The sequence below is a fragment of the Setaria viridis genome, chromosome 8 (assembly GCF_005286985.2).
Source record: "Setaria viridis chromosome 8, Setaria_viridis_v4.0, whole genome shotgun sequence".
NCBI lineage: Eukaryota > Viridiplantae > Streptophyta > Magnoliopsida > Poales > Poaceae > Setaria > Setaria viridis.
In genome coordinates this window covers 12106069-12119673 of record NC_048270.2, presented here as the reverse complement: position 1 = coordinate 12119673, position 13605 = coordinate 12106069, and the positions used below count along the sequence as shown (strand labels likewise).

General features: G+C 41.7%; 2 protein-coding genes across 2 annotated transcripts; one reads left to right on the top strand and one right to left on the bottom strand.

Annotated features, from left to right (window-relative positions):
* Nucleotides 1–2349: 2349 nt before the first annotated feature.
* Nucleotides 2350–6625, bottom strand: LOC117833797 (uncharacterized). Its single transcript, XM_034713396.2, has 5 exons — nucleotides 6206–6625; nucleotides 4325–4422; nucleotides 4162–4227; nucleotides 3241–3950; nucleotides 2350–2596 (listed from the first exon to the last, which is right to left on the bottom strand). Exons 1-5 carry the CDS (start codon nucleotides 6577–6579, stop codon nucleotides 2585–2587), a joined length of 1260 nt encoding a protein of 419 aa, XP_034569287.1. The 5' UTR covers nucleotides 6580–6625; the 3' UTR covers nucleotides 2350–2584.
* Nucleotides 6626–8264: 1639 nt separating this feature from the next.
* Nucleotides 8265–12627, top strand: LOC117866811 (methylthioribose-1-phosphate isomerase). Its single transcript, XM_034751094.2, has 9 exons — nucleotides 8265–8501; nucleotides 8622–8677; nucleotides 10003–10158; nucleotides 10283–10382; nucleotides 11171–11313; nucleotides 11413–11518; nucleotides 11808–11946; nucleotides 12029–12297; nucleotides 12402–12627. Exons 1-9 carry the CDS (start codon nucleotides 8436–8438, stop codon nucleotides 12468–12470), a joined length of 1104 nt encoding a protein of 367 aa, XP_034606985.1. The 5' UTR covers nucleotides 8265–8435; the 3' UTR covers nucleotides 12471–12627.
* Nucleotides 12628–13605: the final 978 nt, after the last annotated feature.

The following is a 13605-nucleotide window of genomic DNA, read 5'->3' as shown; positions in this document are numbered from 1 at the left end:
GCTTCCCTTCTCTGTCTTGTGTGATGAACTTTAAAACCATGTTCTCCAATCAGTACCACACAGAATGGTCTAAATCCAAACTTCACTGAAGAAACAAGAAAAAAAATCCATATCTCCAAAGTTCAAATAATAATACTTTTGTGGAAATGAGAGGCATGTAGGAATTGAAAGAGTGGGTTCAGGATACATAACCAAATTCCATGTGCAGAGAGCAAAATTCTGTGGAATTTTGAAGAGGGAGGCCTGGCATGGTGGATGAGAGCCCTCTGGCTAGCCAAGAAGACTCGCCGATGCAGCCACATCGCATCATCCATGGCTAATGGATATGACAACAGAAGGCACGCATAGGCAAGTCATTCTTGGCTACCAAAAGGGGCTCTCCATCTCCATGTGAGGCCGCCCTCTTCTTCTTCTCCACCTTCTGTGTTCCAGGCCTTCAGCCATGGCTGCCTCTCTTGAGCTTGGTGTCTGTCTGGCAACACTGGTTGCATACAACAGGTATTTATAGTGTGGACAAGGAGAGGGGTCAGGTGATGCTCACCACTTTGGTGAATGGCATCTGCCATCTCTTATTTTTTTCCATTTTTCAGATGGCAACAAAGATATGGTGTCATTCATGGCAGGTCAAAAATCGATGATGGGGATAGAGGTCCATAAGAATTTTAGACCTTAGAAGAGAGTGCCTTGGAATTTCTATGTATAGGATAGAGATCCAAGTCAGCTCTACTGAATAGGCATTCCTCGATTAAAAGAGAGCTGAAGGGACATGTCACGCTTGCGTCACCATATCTTGCTACGATTTGATCCAAGGAAAGAATAGTGTGGTTTCAATTGGCAACGATGATATGTACAAATTCAATGTTAATTAAGAATTGAGGTGCGAGAAATCACCATTTTTTTGTGAAAATCATGAGACTCCTAAAAGAACATGCGCAATGTCATATATTAGTTCCACAAAAGAATCAGGGTTGTAGTGTTTGAGCTTAAATTGTACATGTATGCTCGTGATGCTCGCCACATTTCAAATGTATGTAAACTCTTCTTGCTCCATTCAAATGGCATCAAAAGTATGGTGCGGTGGGGATGGAGGTGCGCGAAAATTTTGGACCTTCGGAGAGAGCGAAGAGTGTTGACAAGTGGTTTTGAGCTATACACTAAGTTTATGATTCAAGTGTTGCTTATACTGCTCTGCTTTGATTTTTTATTCTTTTTCCTTTTTTCTGACCAGTCAGCAGGGTACCTCCTACATATTTTTTTTAGACCCGTTTAATTCTAGGTGCTCTAACTACAACCCTGATTCTTTCCTCCTTATTTTGTAATAGTTTTATGTATGTTATAGAGACCGAAAATTTATCGTTAATAAAGCTTCCTTCATTAGAAATGCTAAATATATGCATATTTTTTTATAGCAGCTAAGCTATGGCATGATTTTCACAACATTGTCCCATGAATTTACCTTATGGATGTACCAAGGACATAATGACTTTGTAAGCAAAACCAGTAGCTGCAACCTGATTCGCCCATGTATTTGCTGCCCTTTTTGACTACTTTATTCCGTTCAAAGGGGCAAATTCTTAGATTCCGGCATTTTGAATTATGCTGAAGGTCGCCATTACCTAAAAGGTGGGTTTTAATTTTCCTGGAAAAACACAACTGGATTTCCCTCCTGTAGTTGACTTCACCCAAAATCTTTTGAAATCTCATTCTCATGCAACTTTCATCTGAACCGAGATGCCCAATGCTACGATCGATCAAAGCATCTGAAAGGTACCCACCTTTTCAAGGGTAGGTGCAAATCTCCAGCAAATGTCAACGAGCATCTAACTAGTCAAAAATGCAAATTCTGGTAACGCTCTCTTTGAAAACAGGGGAAGCAAGCAGCGCCTGATATGACAAGGAATGCAGAACCTTTTGCAAATATGGATGAAAAGACGAGCATATTATTGTAAATGCATGCACGTATCTCAGAAAAAGAAGATCCCATGATCGTGAAACGTTAGGCCTCTAGCTGCTCAATTTGTTGTGCAACCGACAGCGGTATAAAATGAACACCTCCGCTCAGAATTAACATGTCCTCCTCCATCCCAAATTACTATTCGTTTTAGCTTTCCCAGATCCATAACTTTTACTATGTATCTAGACATAATATAGTGTATCTAGACATAATATATATCTAGATGCAGTGAAAGAATATGTAACTAGAACAACCAAACCAAATAAGTAATTTGGGACAGAGGGAGTATATAAGAGTATGATGCGAGTTCATCGGTTACAGGCAGCCCTACAAGCAATATTCACCGGAAGACATTCTCGGGGAAAACATTGATTACATGCATATAACTGGAAAGATAAAGAGACAAAAGAACGTTCCACATATTCTTTTTTGTTTAAAAATGTCAAATATCTAGCCCAACAAACAAAAAATAAGTTTGCATCCATAACTTTGGTAATGACACATGCCCATAAGTTCAGTGCTTGAATGCAAACGAAAAGAGAAAGTAATGCACCACAGTCATTTATTTTACAGGTGGGGATTTCTACATCTCAGGTCTAGCGCTTGTCTTCAGTGGAACACTTGAAGCTCTTACTGCCTACCCTGCACAACCGCAAAAGAACAAGTGTCAGTAATCAGCAATTGATGGTGTAAATTCATATTCTATTGGTGACTCATTGCTTCTGCATGCGCCTGATACAGACAAGCTATCGGTTAGTTTCTAGGGTACAGCAACTATCAAAATGCCTAAGAGGAGCTTTAATTTGTGCCTGGTTTCTTTTCATCAATATAGACAACTTTTAAGTGTGCTCACAAACTTAGTTTGAGTAAGAGTTGTGCAGTCTGGTAAGGTAGTAACCCCAATGCATGGCTGCAAGACAAATGTTTTTCTTTCTTGCTTTTATAAAAGAAAAAAAAATGTAAGTTCATAGGTATTCCTCTGAAGAAAGGTTATTGCAGAATCAGTTGTAGCTACACTTTGTTAAAACTGGGTTTGATGTATTCCTGCACTTCTATTACAGCGCCCTACAAAAGCAATTCAACAAATAGAAGGGCATGGAAATTGAAAAGGAGTAAATTAGTTCATAAATCTAAACAATCATTTAACATGAAGGCATAGTCACTATGAGTTCAATCTAGAACTGGCCAAACATTAGTTACAATGTGTCGTCTAAACTGCTTTATTTCGATGCAAATTGTAGTAATACCACTTGTAAGTGAAATTTGTATAGCAAATGCTCTCATACCTGCCAGTTTCCTTGTCCTTCACCAGGGCTAGGATACTGATCAGAACCTCTTTGCCAGTTATCTCCACCATATGCCGGTCCTGCCCCCTCTCTGCTGTCCCCATCATAACTAGGGTTCACACCAGGAACTCTGTTACCGCCGGGATACGCTGATGGAGGTGCCTGACCATAGTTTCCAGGTGTTGATGGTTGGCCATAAGATCCAGGTGTTGATGGTTGGCCATAAGATCCAGGTGTTGATGGTTGGCCATAAGATCCAGGTGCTGAAGGGCCACCAGTCCTAAAACCTCCTCCCTGCCCTTGCGAGAAGTTCCTGTGCTCTTGGGGGTTGTTGTAACCTTGACCTTGACCAGCTGGATTTACATGCCCTTGGTACTGAGGTGCTTGACCTTGGAAGCCACCAGGTGGTCCATTGTACCCTGAACGGTCTGCATAATCATTCCTCCCAAAACCTCTAGCATCTTGTCCACTTTGTGCATAATTCTGCTGTGGGGCATAGCCTCTTCCATCTTGCTGCGAGCGGTACGTCTGGAAGTTTCCTTGCTGTGGTGGACTATTATGATAACCTCCTTGCGGAGGAGGGCGGTTCGGGTAATTTCCTTGCTGGGGAGGGCCATCCCGGTAGTTACGATTCCTGTCAGTCCTTGATGGTTTGCTATAATGAACAGGCGGTTGTCTTGGAGTGATGACACCATTTTCATATTTGTCTCCTGGTGAAATCAATACATAGTCAGAATTACATAGTCAGAATGAATTTCTAACAAGTATCATGTGCTAGATACAGTAAAATATTAAATCGTGGAATAATTACAAACTCAAGGAAATGTAAAGATCACTAATTCACTAACAAGGCACAGAATAAAATCAGGTGTTTCAAGTTAATAACTGGCAAATTAAAGAAAGAGTGAGAATTGAACAGACCTCCGTACTCTTTTGTCTCTGGATACAGGTATGAATCAGGTAAAATGAAAACTACTCCAGGCAAACCTGACCAAATACCAAAACAAGCAGGGTAAGTACTATGCAAGTCATAATCATATCAGTTGCAAGAAAACAGAAATTTAATTAGCTATAATGCACTCACCGCGGAATTTTTCTGACATTTCCTCAGTCATTACAGCCTGAAAACCATTATAGGTTGTTGTACTAAAAGCATACATCCTCTTCTTAGCCTCCTCATAACTAAAAAAATTCAAAGCTCAGCAAATGAGGTAAATCATATTATAAATGGTGATTGATTGAAATTATTTTTTTATCTCATATCAAAAGACTACACGCTTATAACAGCAACAAGTCAAAGACTTTAGTAAAGAGCTATGCCACTAAAGATATACAATAATGGCCTTGGGTCTAAAAAAATAATTTGACAATTCAAATTTAAATCAATATTGCATGGGGGGCACAATTAATCAAAAAAAAGATCACTGGCATAAAGATTCCAGCTAGTAAAATGCAGAGTAATATGAGCATAAGGCTGCAGAAACTAGAGAAACACCGAGTCAAAGGCAAGAACATAGACTGTGTACACGGTTTGACAGTGGACGACCATACATCTTCGTTAACTGAAATTTATTTTCAAAAAAAACAAGATAATAATTACAAGTCCTCCAAAATGGAATCCATCCCTTCCCGTTAACTATAACTATTCCAAGGTATGACAGAAAGCAAACCGTTCCTTAAAAAAAAGAGCAATGCAACAGTTCAGATGTACTCCCTCCGTTTCAAATTGTAGGTCGTTTTGGCTTTTCTAGATACATAGGTTTTGCTATGTATCTAGACATAAGCTATATGTAGATGCATAGTAAAAGATATTTATCTAGAAAAGCCAAAACGACCTACAATTTGGGACAGAGGGAGTACACATTAGTTTCAGGTGGGCCCTTATATAATACTTTCTGGTTTCAACATAAATTCTCATGTGGACCTATGCTATTTTATGACCCCAAACTAAACCTGGTAGTATTTGAACTAATGAAGTCAAAGACTGTAAACAGGAAAAGACGTTGGATTGTTTTGACGCTATGGGGCAACTTTTTAATCCCACATTAACACAAACTAATATGTTCATGTAACCACTCCTGATGTGTATGTTCATTAAAGTTAGATTGTTTTGATGCTATGGGGCAACTTTTTAATCCTACATTAACAAAAACTAATATGTTCATGTAACCACTTCTGATGTGTATGTTCATTGCAACTCTAGGAAAAACTTGCGTACACATTGTCCCTCAAGTCACCCATGTGCAATGTACACCCTCCACAATTTAGTCCAATAAGACCTCCTTAAATTCCCCTATCATACCAGAAGTAAATGGTATTACTTTTCATAGTAGTACCATCATCTGAATGGAACACACTTTAACATCATTGACAGTTACAGTATCTGATCTCCAGCACAAGCACAACAGCATGTCTTGCGAATTGACATGGTCTAAAAGGCAAATCATGGTCCCTTATTGTATTTCATATTAGTAAAACTCAAATTTTCAACATGAACTTATCATATCATCTTTTATAAATTGACACGCAGTTCTCCTATGTTGTTTGAGAAAAAAAATATTTCATCTTTTATATGATGGCCAGTAAAAGATGAAGTTGACAATCTTAACTGTCCTCAAAAGAAAATATTAACCTGGAGCATTCTGACACATCGACACGTCGCTTATTTATAACTGGAGCTAGTAAATACTAAGCGCTAAACAAAATAACAGGACTATCAGTTCCCTTTCAGCACCGCAAGGATGCCAACATGTGCAGCACTTTAGATCAAACACCCGACTCATCCCCTGCCACCAACAAGCCATAGCACAACGAGATGAAGCAATCGCACAATTCAGAATCACATTTGACCACCCATAAGGACCAATTCAGCGCAGACAACGCGGCACCAAGCCCAATCCGTAACGAAGCCACGCATTCCGTAACGAAATCGAAATGAAAACGGGGAATATGCAGCGCGTCATACCTCCCGACGACCTTGGCGAGGGTCTGAAGGTAGGTCTCGATCATCTCCTCGCGGGATGGCTTGGGGTCCGGGAACTCCATGGTGATGAGCCAGTGGTTGTAGTCGCAGCCCTCGAAGAGGATCTCGTCGGGGGAGATCTTGCTGTCGTCCGCCCCGTAGTCCGCCCCACCCCGCGCCGCCGCCGCGGCCGTCGACCGAAACCCGGCGGCGCCGCCGGGGAGGAGCCGCCACGGCGCCCGCGGGAGCGGCGCCGCCGGGGAGGCGAAGGGAGGCGCGAGCGGGAGGGACCTGGCGACGGAGGCGGACGGGCGGAGGAGGGGCGCCGCGGTGGAGGCGGCAGCGAGGGCCCGCCGGAGGCGCAGCGCGAGGGCCATGGCGGGGGGCTAGGGTTGCGGCGGCGGGGGCAGGAGAAAGTTCTGGGGTTTAGGGGTTTATGTGGGGGGTGGGGGAAATGGAGGATTAGTAAGCTAGTGGTTGTAACTCCGCGCCACTGACAGGTGGGTCCCGCCATGTTTGTGTGCGGCGACCCAGTTCGATTTTCCTGGCTGGGATTACTGTGAGTGCGACCGTCGGAGGCTGCCGGGTGGGCCTGGAGGATGAGGCTGGCCATAAAGATCCCTGGCAGGTGGGGCCAGAATAATGGGTGTCGCATTCCTAATTTTGTCGAAGATAAACTTTGGAAAATTCAAAAGTAAATGAAAAGGAGATGGTAAACAATTAATCAAGTGGTTTTGCTTTACGTTTTATCTTCAAAATATTACAACCTTAACCACAATGCGCCGATTTATTCGACTATGATCCGGGACATACCAATGTTTGACCATGTGTTTTTGCGAGTCACTCACCGAGCTAGAGTCAAAAATTGAAAAGTTTCCCAAAAGTAAAATAGTTTTGAGCTAACACTTGGGATCCAAGAGTTCATAAGCACAACTCGTGTACTTTAATAAGGTGCATCAAGAAAGGAAGTGATTATTCCAATGGGGTGTTAAGTGGCAATTTGAAGGGATGGATAATGTGGCATGATTTTAGAGTGCTAAAGCACCCTCCACGCAAATACATTAGTTATACTCACCTCGATTTAGGATCTGTTTAGCATGATTCGTGTCGGTTTCAATTTCACGTTGTAGCACCATGGCTTCAGATCAAAGAAGACGCTCCCAATTTATTTTTTTTGTCGTTTTGAAAAAAAAAATAGCTCACTTCTATTGTGGGTGATACATGTATGAGGTGGAACCGAAGCCAACCATATCGATTCCAAACAGACTATCTATGAGGATTTTGGACTTTCGAAGCATGAACCGTGTGAGGTGGGGTAATTCTCACTGAACTTTATGTGGGTTTTGAAAAACATTAATTTCCCTTGAAATACTTCATCAAATTCATTCATGGATCTAGATCCTGAATTTTGCAAATGTTCCTGCCTTGGAGTTGAGGTGCGTGGATTGAAACGTGGTCAGCAACACGTATGACCCGCGTTACAGTAAACCTCACCTTTCCAACTCATCTTTCCACCCTGCATGTGTGACATTATCCGAATCCAATTCTCTGCTCTTCTCGTGTCATGCCATCCACTTAGAGAAGAATGCTCTCTGTTCTGATGCCTGTCCGGTTCATGCATCTTCCACAATCTCACGTCACTATGCAATCGGATAATTGATCGAACGAGCACGGGCAACGAGCTGGCCTCACAGAGTCACAGGTAACGAGCGCAAAGAGGTAAAAAAAAATAAGAAGAATTTGTAATTTGTACGCGTTTTGCATATTGGCCCTCCAGGTCCCCAACATATTGCCTAGTTCCCAGGCATGGCATGACTCGTGCCGCCGACTTAGATTCCAAATCCATCACGGAAAAAAAAAAGCGGTAGACAAATCCAAATCCATCATGTTTCGTGCCGCCACGTCACACCTACGACGGCTGCGTCGGCGTAGCCCGGCGTCGACTACGTTTGACCGCGCCCGGTATGGACCGACGCGTAAAACAAAATACTGTATGAGGGCCTCAGTGCAAAACCGCGGCGAGACATTCCTTTCCTTCTTTTAGCCCGGGCCCCGGGCGCCAGGCCCCCCATCCGGCCATCCCGATGCGCGCAAACGAACAAGGCAACAGTTCACGGGCTCACTGAACGAGCCAAGCCAGCCGCCTCCCCTCCCCCTGCTCTGCTCCTGCGAATCTTTTTCCTCTTCCCCAATTCACGGACGCCGGGTTGGTTCCTTTCTCCCCCTTGCAAGAATGGTGGGATCCGACGCGCTGCAGTCCATCGTCTACGCCCGCGGGTCGCTCCGCCTCCTCGATCAGGTTCGGTTGTTTGTTCCGTCGATTTTCTTTTCTTTTCTTTTTCCTTTCTGCTTCGTGTGAAGTGAGGATGAGTTCTTGGTTGGGTTTGATTCATTCTGGGTTGGTGTTGATTCGGTGCAGAGGAAGCTGCCGCTCGAGGTGGACTACATCGACGTCAAGGATTCCGCCGATGGCTGGTGAGACTTGGATTCCCTCTCTTCTCGGTTCATCTCCTTGTTCTTCATTGTCATGGGTGTGCTGTGCAGAGCAACTGTTTGCTTTATCAGACGCGTTCTAGCTGGTTATATCGTCATCCTGGCCCTGTCCTCCCGCCTGGGTATCTGACGGTTAGGAGGGGAGGACGGTGGTTTCGGGTTCGGAATCTCTTTTTTTTAAAAAAAATAAAAAAGATCCGCACGCTGTATGCTGTTATTTTACTGAACCTGAAAAGCTCAGTGGTGTCCTGTAGAAGCATGAGAGACTTTCAGTGGTCGACGCCAAAAGTTTCCTTTTTAAATTGGAGGATGCTACTAAAGCTCCGAGTTTTTGGGTTATTAGCCTTCCACTTGAAATTGTGGCTTTTCAACTCTTTGGACTAGTCGATAAGTGAACTATAGGTGACCTGACAAAGTAGAGGAGGAAATTGTTGTGGATGCACAATTTATGTTGTCTGATAAAGAAACTGAACAGTGTGAAGTACTGGAGGGATTATATGAGTCACCGGAAATGATAATGAAGTAATGAACCCATATCCGTTTACAGTAATGAAATCTATCTGAATTTAATTGCTGGTCATCGTTAGACAAGAATTTGTTTGTTTACGAATCATCAGCGGGCACGATCTGTCATGCATGTATTTGTGTTCTTCAGTGTCTATGACTCTATGTCATGTCTGTAAATATTTTATCTCGAGCAGCCTTTAATTTTAGCAGTTGCTGGAAGTCAAAATCCATCAATGTTATTGCCATGGTCAAATTCCAGATCATTTTTCACCCTTCTTTTCTTCTTTTGCAACTGTAACTTCTATAGCAAATAAATTTGTGTACATTTTAACTAGTTTGGTGGAGGTCATTATCACTGATAAGTATGCTCCTGATGCTTACAATGCAAAAGTGAATTCTGCTTCTTTGTGATTATCAAAGTGAGTTACTTGTGGTAATTTCATCAATAGAGCTGTACAATGCTATCATACTGAATCTGTGATCAGTGAAAGTCCTGGTCTTCTGAATAAACATTGATGGAATTAGAGAGTACATTCCAGTAATTTTGCTTTATGCTCTCTTGGTTTCATGCCTACTGCCTCATTGAAATGTAACCAGTGATGCTTGTTTTATGCTCTCCTAGTTGCAAGCTTACTACCTCATTGAAATGTAACCAGTGATGCATATCTCAGGATAAGATTATAGATGCCAACTCCTGTGAATCTTTTCTCCTTTTTTAGTTAATAATGCTTTCTTTTATTATTCCTTCAAAAAATGCTTATTTTATTATACCGGGCCTTAAACTCCACAATGTTATCCAGGAATGCAATCAGAGACATGGTTGTCCGTGGTGCTCCAGCAATAGCCATAGCAGCAGCATTAGCGTTAGCTGTGGAAGTTTCTGGTTTAGATTTCACTGGTACGCCTGCAGGAGCAGCTTCTTTTGTTTCCAAGAAACTGGAATACCTTGTATCCAGGTAAGCATAGTTCAACTGATCTCTTTCCTACTTGCGTATGACAAGCATAGTTATCTTTTTTTAGCAGGATGCATACTTCTACCATGCATATCTAATCTAATTTTATTATATATTTCTGTATCAGCCGCCCAACTGCTGTGAACCTATCTGATGCTGCTACAAAGCTTCAGACTTTGGTGTCAAAGACAGCTGAAACTGCGAAAGATGCCAAGGCTATATTTCAGGTGCCAAGTTAGATATGAAATTTTTGTACATCCTTCTGCTTGTGAATAGTTAAAAACATGCAGAAATAATCCACTATGAATACACTCTGTTTATGCGGTGAACAAAAATACTGTCTACCTAATCTGTCCTTCAACTTGTATTTTCTTAATCTAAAGATAGAAGTAACCAACCTGATGAAGTGACGTTAGGAGATGGCACCAATGTAAAGCGAGAAATTGTTGGGAATCACTCCCTCACTTTCTAGGTGTCTATCACAGACACTCTAGTTTTCCTCTATGGTGGACTCACACACAAGCGAAAGTAGCTTTTTTGGTGATGCTGGCCACACTGCCTTCGTCATTTTCTCACATATATATAGCTGGTACAAGGCTGCAACATGCCCATGATACCCTCCTAATTAATGCAGTCAATGCCCACATGATCTGCATATTATTCTCTTTTCTCTTTTAACTAGAAGCTGAAATCTAGCTAGCACTAATAGCAATGAACCTAGACACTAGGTGAACCTGGACACACACAGAAATTATTTCCAACAGAAATTACTTGTATGGACCCACACTTTTTGGAGCTGTGGCACTTCAAATTTTCCCTCAAACTTTCACATGGAACCATAGAGTCAAAAGAAAAGGCTTAAAATTATCAAGCTGTAACATGTCTATTATAGAATGCAATGCATTGGTTCACATGACTCACTCGAACAATGAGGGAAAAAACCCCAAACTTTCCTATTTGGTGAGGGTTGGGCGGACTACTTGCTAACCTGTTTTATATTCCTTTCAACAATTAGGTCTACATTGAGGCTGCAGAAACCATGCTTATTGATGATGTGGCAGATAATAAAGCTATTGGCTCACATGGAGCTGAATTTCTTCAAAAGCAGCTTGGAAATTCAAAAAACATCTCTGTTCTAACCCATTGTAATACGGGCAGGTAAATGCTAACCCGAGATGCATCTTTTTTTTCCTTTCTATGTGTGATGCCCAAATTCCTTATGCAATTATACTTAATTTGGCTTTCTCTCTAATCCAGTCTTGCAACTGCTGGTTACGGAACTGCTCTTGGGGTTATTCGCGCTCTTCATTCTGGTGGAGTTTTAGAGAAGGCATTTTGCACTGAAACTCGTCCATTTAACCAGGTAGATGTTCTTTTATTACATTACCATTAAACTATAACTAAACATGTCAGTTTTTGCCCCGAGATGTGCATTTTGTTTAGAGCTATTACATCTCTGGCATAAACTCAAATGATTAGATCACTGAATATCAATTTAGTTCAGTCAAACATTCCAACAGGGGTAACTAATTATTCTGGCAATGGACGTATATGTGCCAATGGGGGTAACTGCTTACAACCTTTTCGGCATCTATTTTTAGGATAAATCTTTTCAATGTTGTTCTATAAGCTGATTTGGTGTCAATTTCCAGGGATCCAGGCTTACCGCCTTTGAGTTGGTTCATGAGAAAATACCTGCAACACTGATAGCAGATTCTGCTGCTGCTGCACTGATGAAACAAGGGCGTGTTCAGGCAGTTATTGTCGGTGCTGATCGTATAGCAGCAAATGGTAAATATCCACATCATTTCTCAAATCATTGTAAAACTAAAAATTTCTACTGTTGACTGTGTTTCCTTTATAAAATTTCAAGGTGACACGGCCAACAAGATTGGCACATACAACCTTGCCATTTCTGCAAAGCATCATGGTGTCCAGTTCTATGTGGCAGCGCCAGTAACCTCCATCGATCTCACCCTCCCATCTGGGGAAGAAATTGTCATAGAGGAAAGGTCACCAAAGGAGTTGCTGAACTCTGAAGGTGGTCTTGGAAAGCAAGTTGCCGCATCCGGTATTTCAGTCTGGAACCCAGCTTTCGATGTTACTCCAGCAAATCTGATTACTGCCATCATAACAGAAAAGGTACGCTTCTTCCCATTTATGAAATGTTTCTTTGTGTCCAATGTTGCAGAGAATATTGGTTGGTATGCTTAGGGCTGACTGAGGTTTTTTCGAATGATTTGCAGGGTGTGATCACAAAAACTGATAGTGACGGAGCTTTCGACATCAAAGGTTTCATTCAGTCTGCGAAATAATGCTCACTAGCGACTAGCGAGGCTCATTTTTGCATGACGCAAATGCATGGAGCACCTCATGTTGCACTCTATACAATAAAATTGCTCTGGTGAGGCTCAAGTTGTAACAAGGGTGTGTCCATGCGTATTTGGGAGTAATAAAGCCTTTCTTGAGAAATCCATGCTTTCCAATAAGACTTGGATCTTTCTCGTTCTTTAGGCAAATGATAGTTATGCTCATCCATTAAAGATAAAATAGATAATGCATCACATGCCCTGGATGGGTACTCCCTCCGTCCCAAATTGTAGGTCGTTTTGGTATTTTTAGATTCATAACTTTTGTTATGTATCTAGACATAATATATATTTAGGCTTAGAAATGTTAAAACAACCTACAATTTGAGACGGAGGGATTACAACACAAGGGAAGAACTGCCAATGTATATAATACTTCAGTCAAGGACTTACTTTTTTATTTTTTTAGACACAATTGAATCAAGTAATTACAAAACTAACCTCAGGATTGACGGAAATATGAGCAATAAATATAATCACCAAATTAAAGTACAAAATACGTTCTCACCAAACCATATATGGAAACGACAAAAATATCTAAGTTTCGCTATATGGTTTGGCGAAAATTAGTCCATCCTCTGGTGATTTTGAAGAAACCATACTTTTCATATAATTTCGGAGAAAACAATCTTCATGTTAAAATTGTAGCACTCAATGTGACCTAAAATTTTGCAGTTGACAGCTTTTTAATTAAATATGTCCTTAATCCTAGCACTAGCTGTTTTAAATTGATACTGGTGGAACAAAACAAGTCTAGCCGCAAGACAAATTTGAGGTGCAATAGTAAACTGAAACCCCATGATTGAATGAGATGCAATAGTAACTCAAAACCCATGATTGGATGAGACGGATGCAATTTGCTACGAGGCCATTCAAAGTTATTATCGTTACCCAGTGCCGTACTCAGAACAATACACAAACACTAGTGCAAACAATCTGCCGAAAATGGCCTGTTTTGTTGGATAGTCCATCCAACGAGGTGCCAGCACCCAGCCACGCTAGACTTCACTCTAAATATGCTGCGCTGGCGCTGTTGCAAGCGCAAGCGGCGACTTCCCCGGAGTTTGCAACAGCGACTTCC

What these genes read in the sequence shown, in the direction of transcription:
- LOC117866811 (XM_034751094.2), top strand. Translation starts at nt 8,436, where the DNA reads ATGGTGGGATCCGACGCGCTGCAGTCCATCGTCTACGCCCGCGGGTCG. An exon ending in CGCTCCGCCTCCTCGATCAG is followed by an intron (nt 8,502 to 8,621) that starts GTTCGGTTGTTT and finishes GATTCGGTGCAG; the next exon opens with AGGAAGCTGCCGCTCGAGGT. An exon ending in TGATCGTATAGCAGCAAATG is followed by an intron (nt 11,947 to 12,028) that starts GTAAATATCCAC and finishes TAAAATTTCAAG; the next exon opens with GTGACACGGCCAACAAGATT.
- LOC117833797 (XM_034713396.2), bottom strand. Translation starts at nt 6,579, where the DNA reads ATGGCCCTCGCGCTGCGCCTCCGGCGGGCCCTCGCTGCCGCCTCCACC. An exon ending in AATGTCAGAAAAATTCCGCG is followed by an intron (nt 4,228 to 4,324) that starts GTGAGTGCATTA and finishes GTATTTGGTCAG; the next exon opens with GTTTGCCTGGAGTAGTTTTC. An exon ending in AGAGACAAAAGAGTACGGAG is followed by an intron (nt 3,951 to 4,161) that starts GTCTGTTCAATT and finishes TGATTTCACCAG; the next exon opens with GAGACAAATATGAAAATGGT.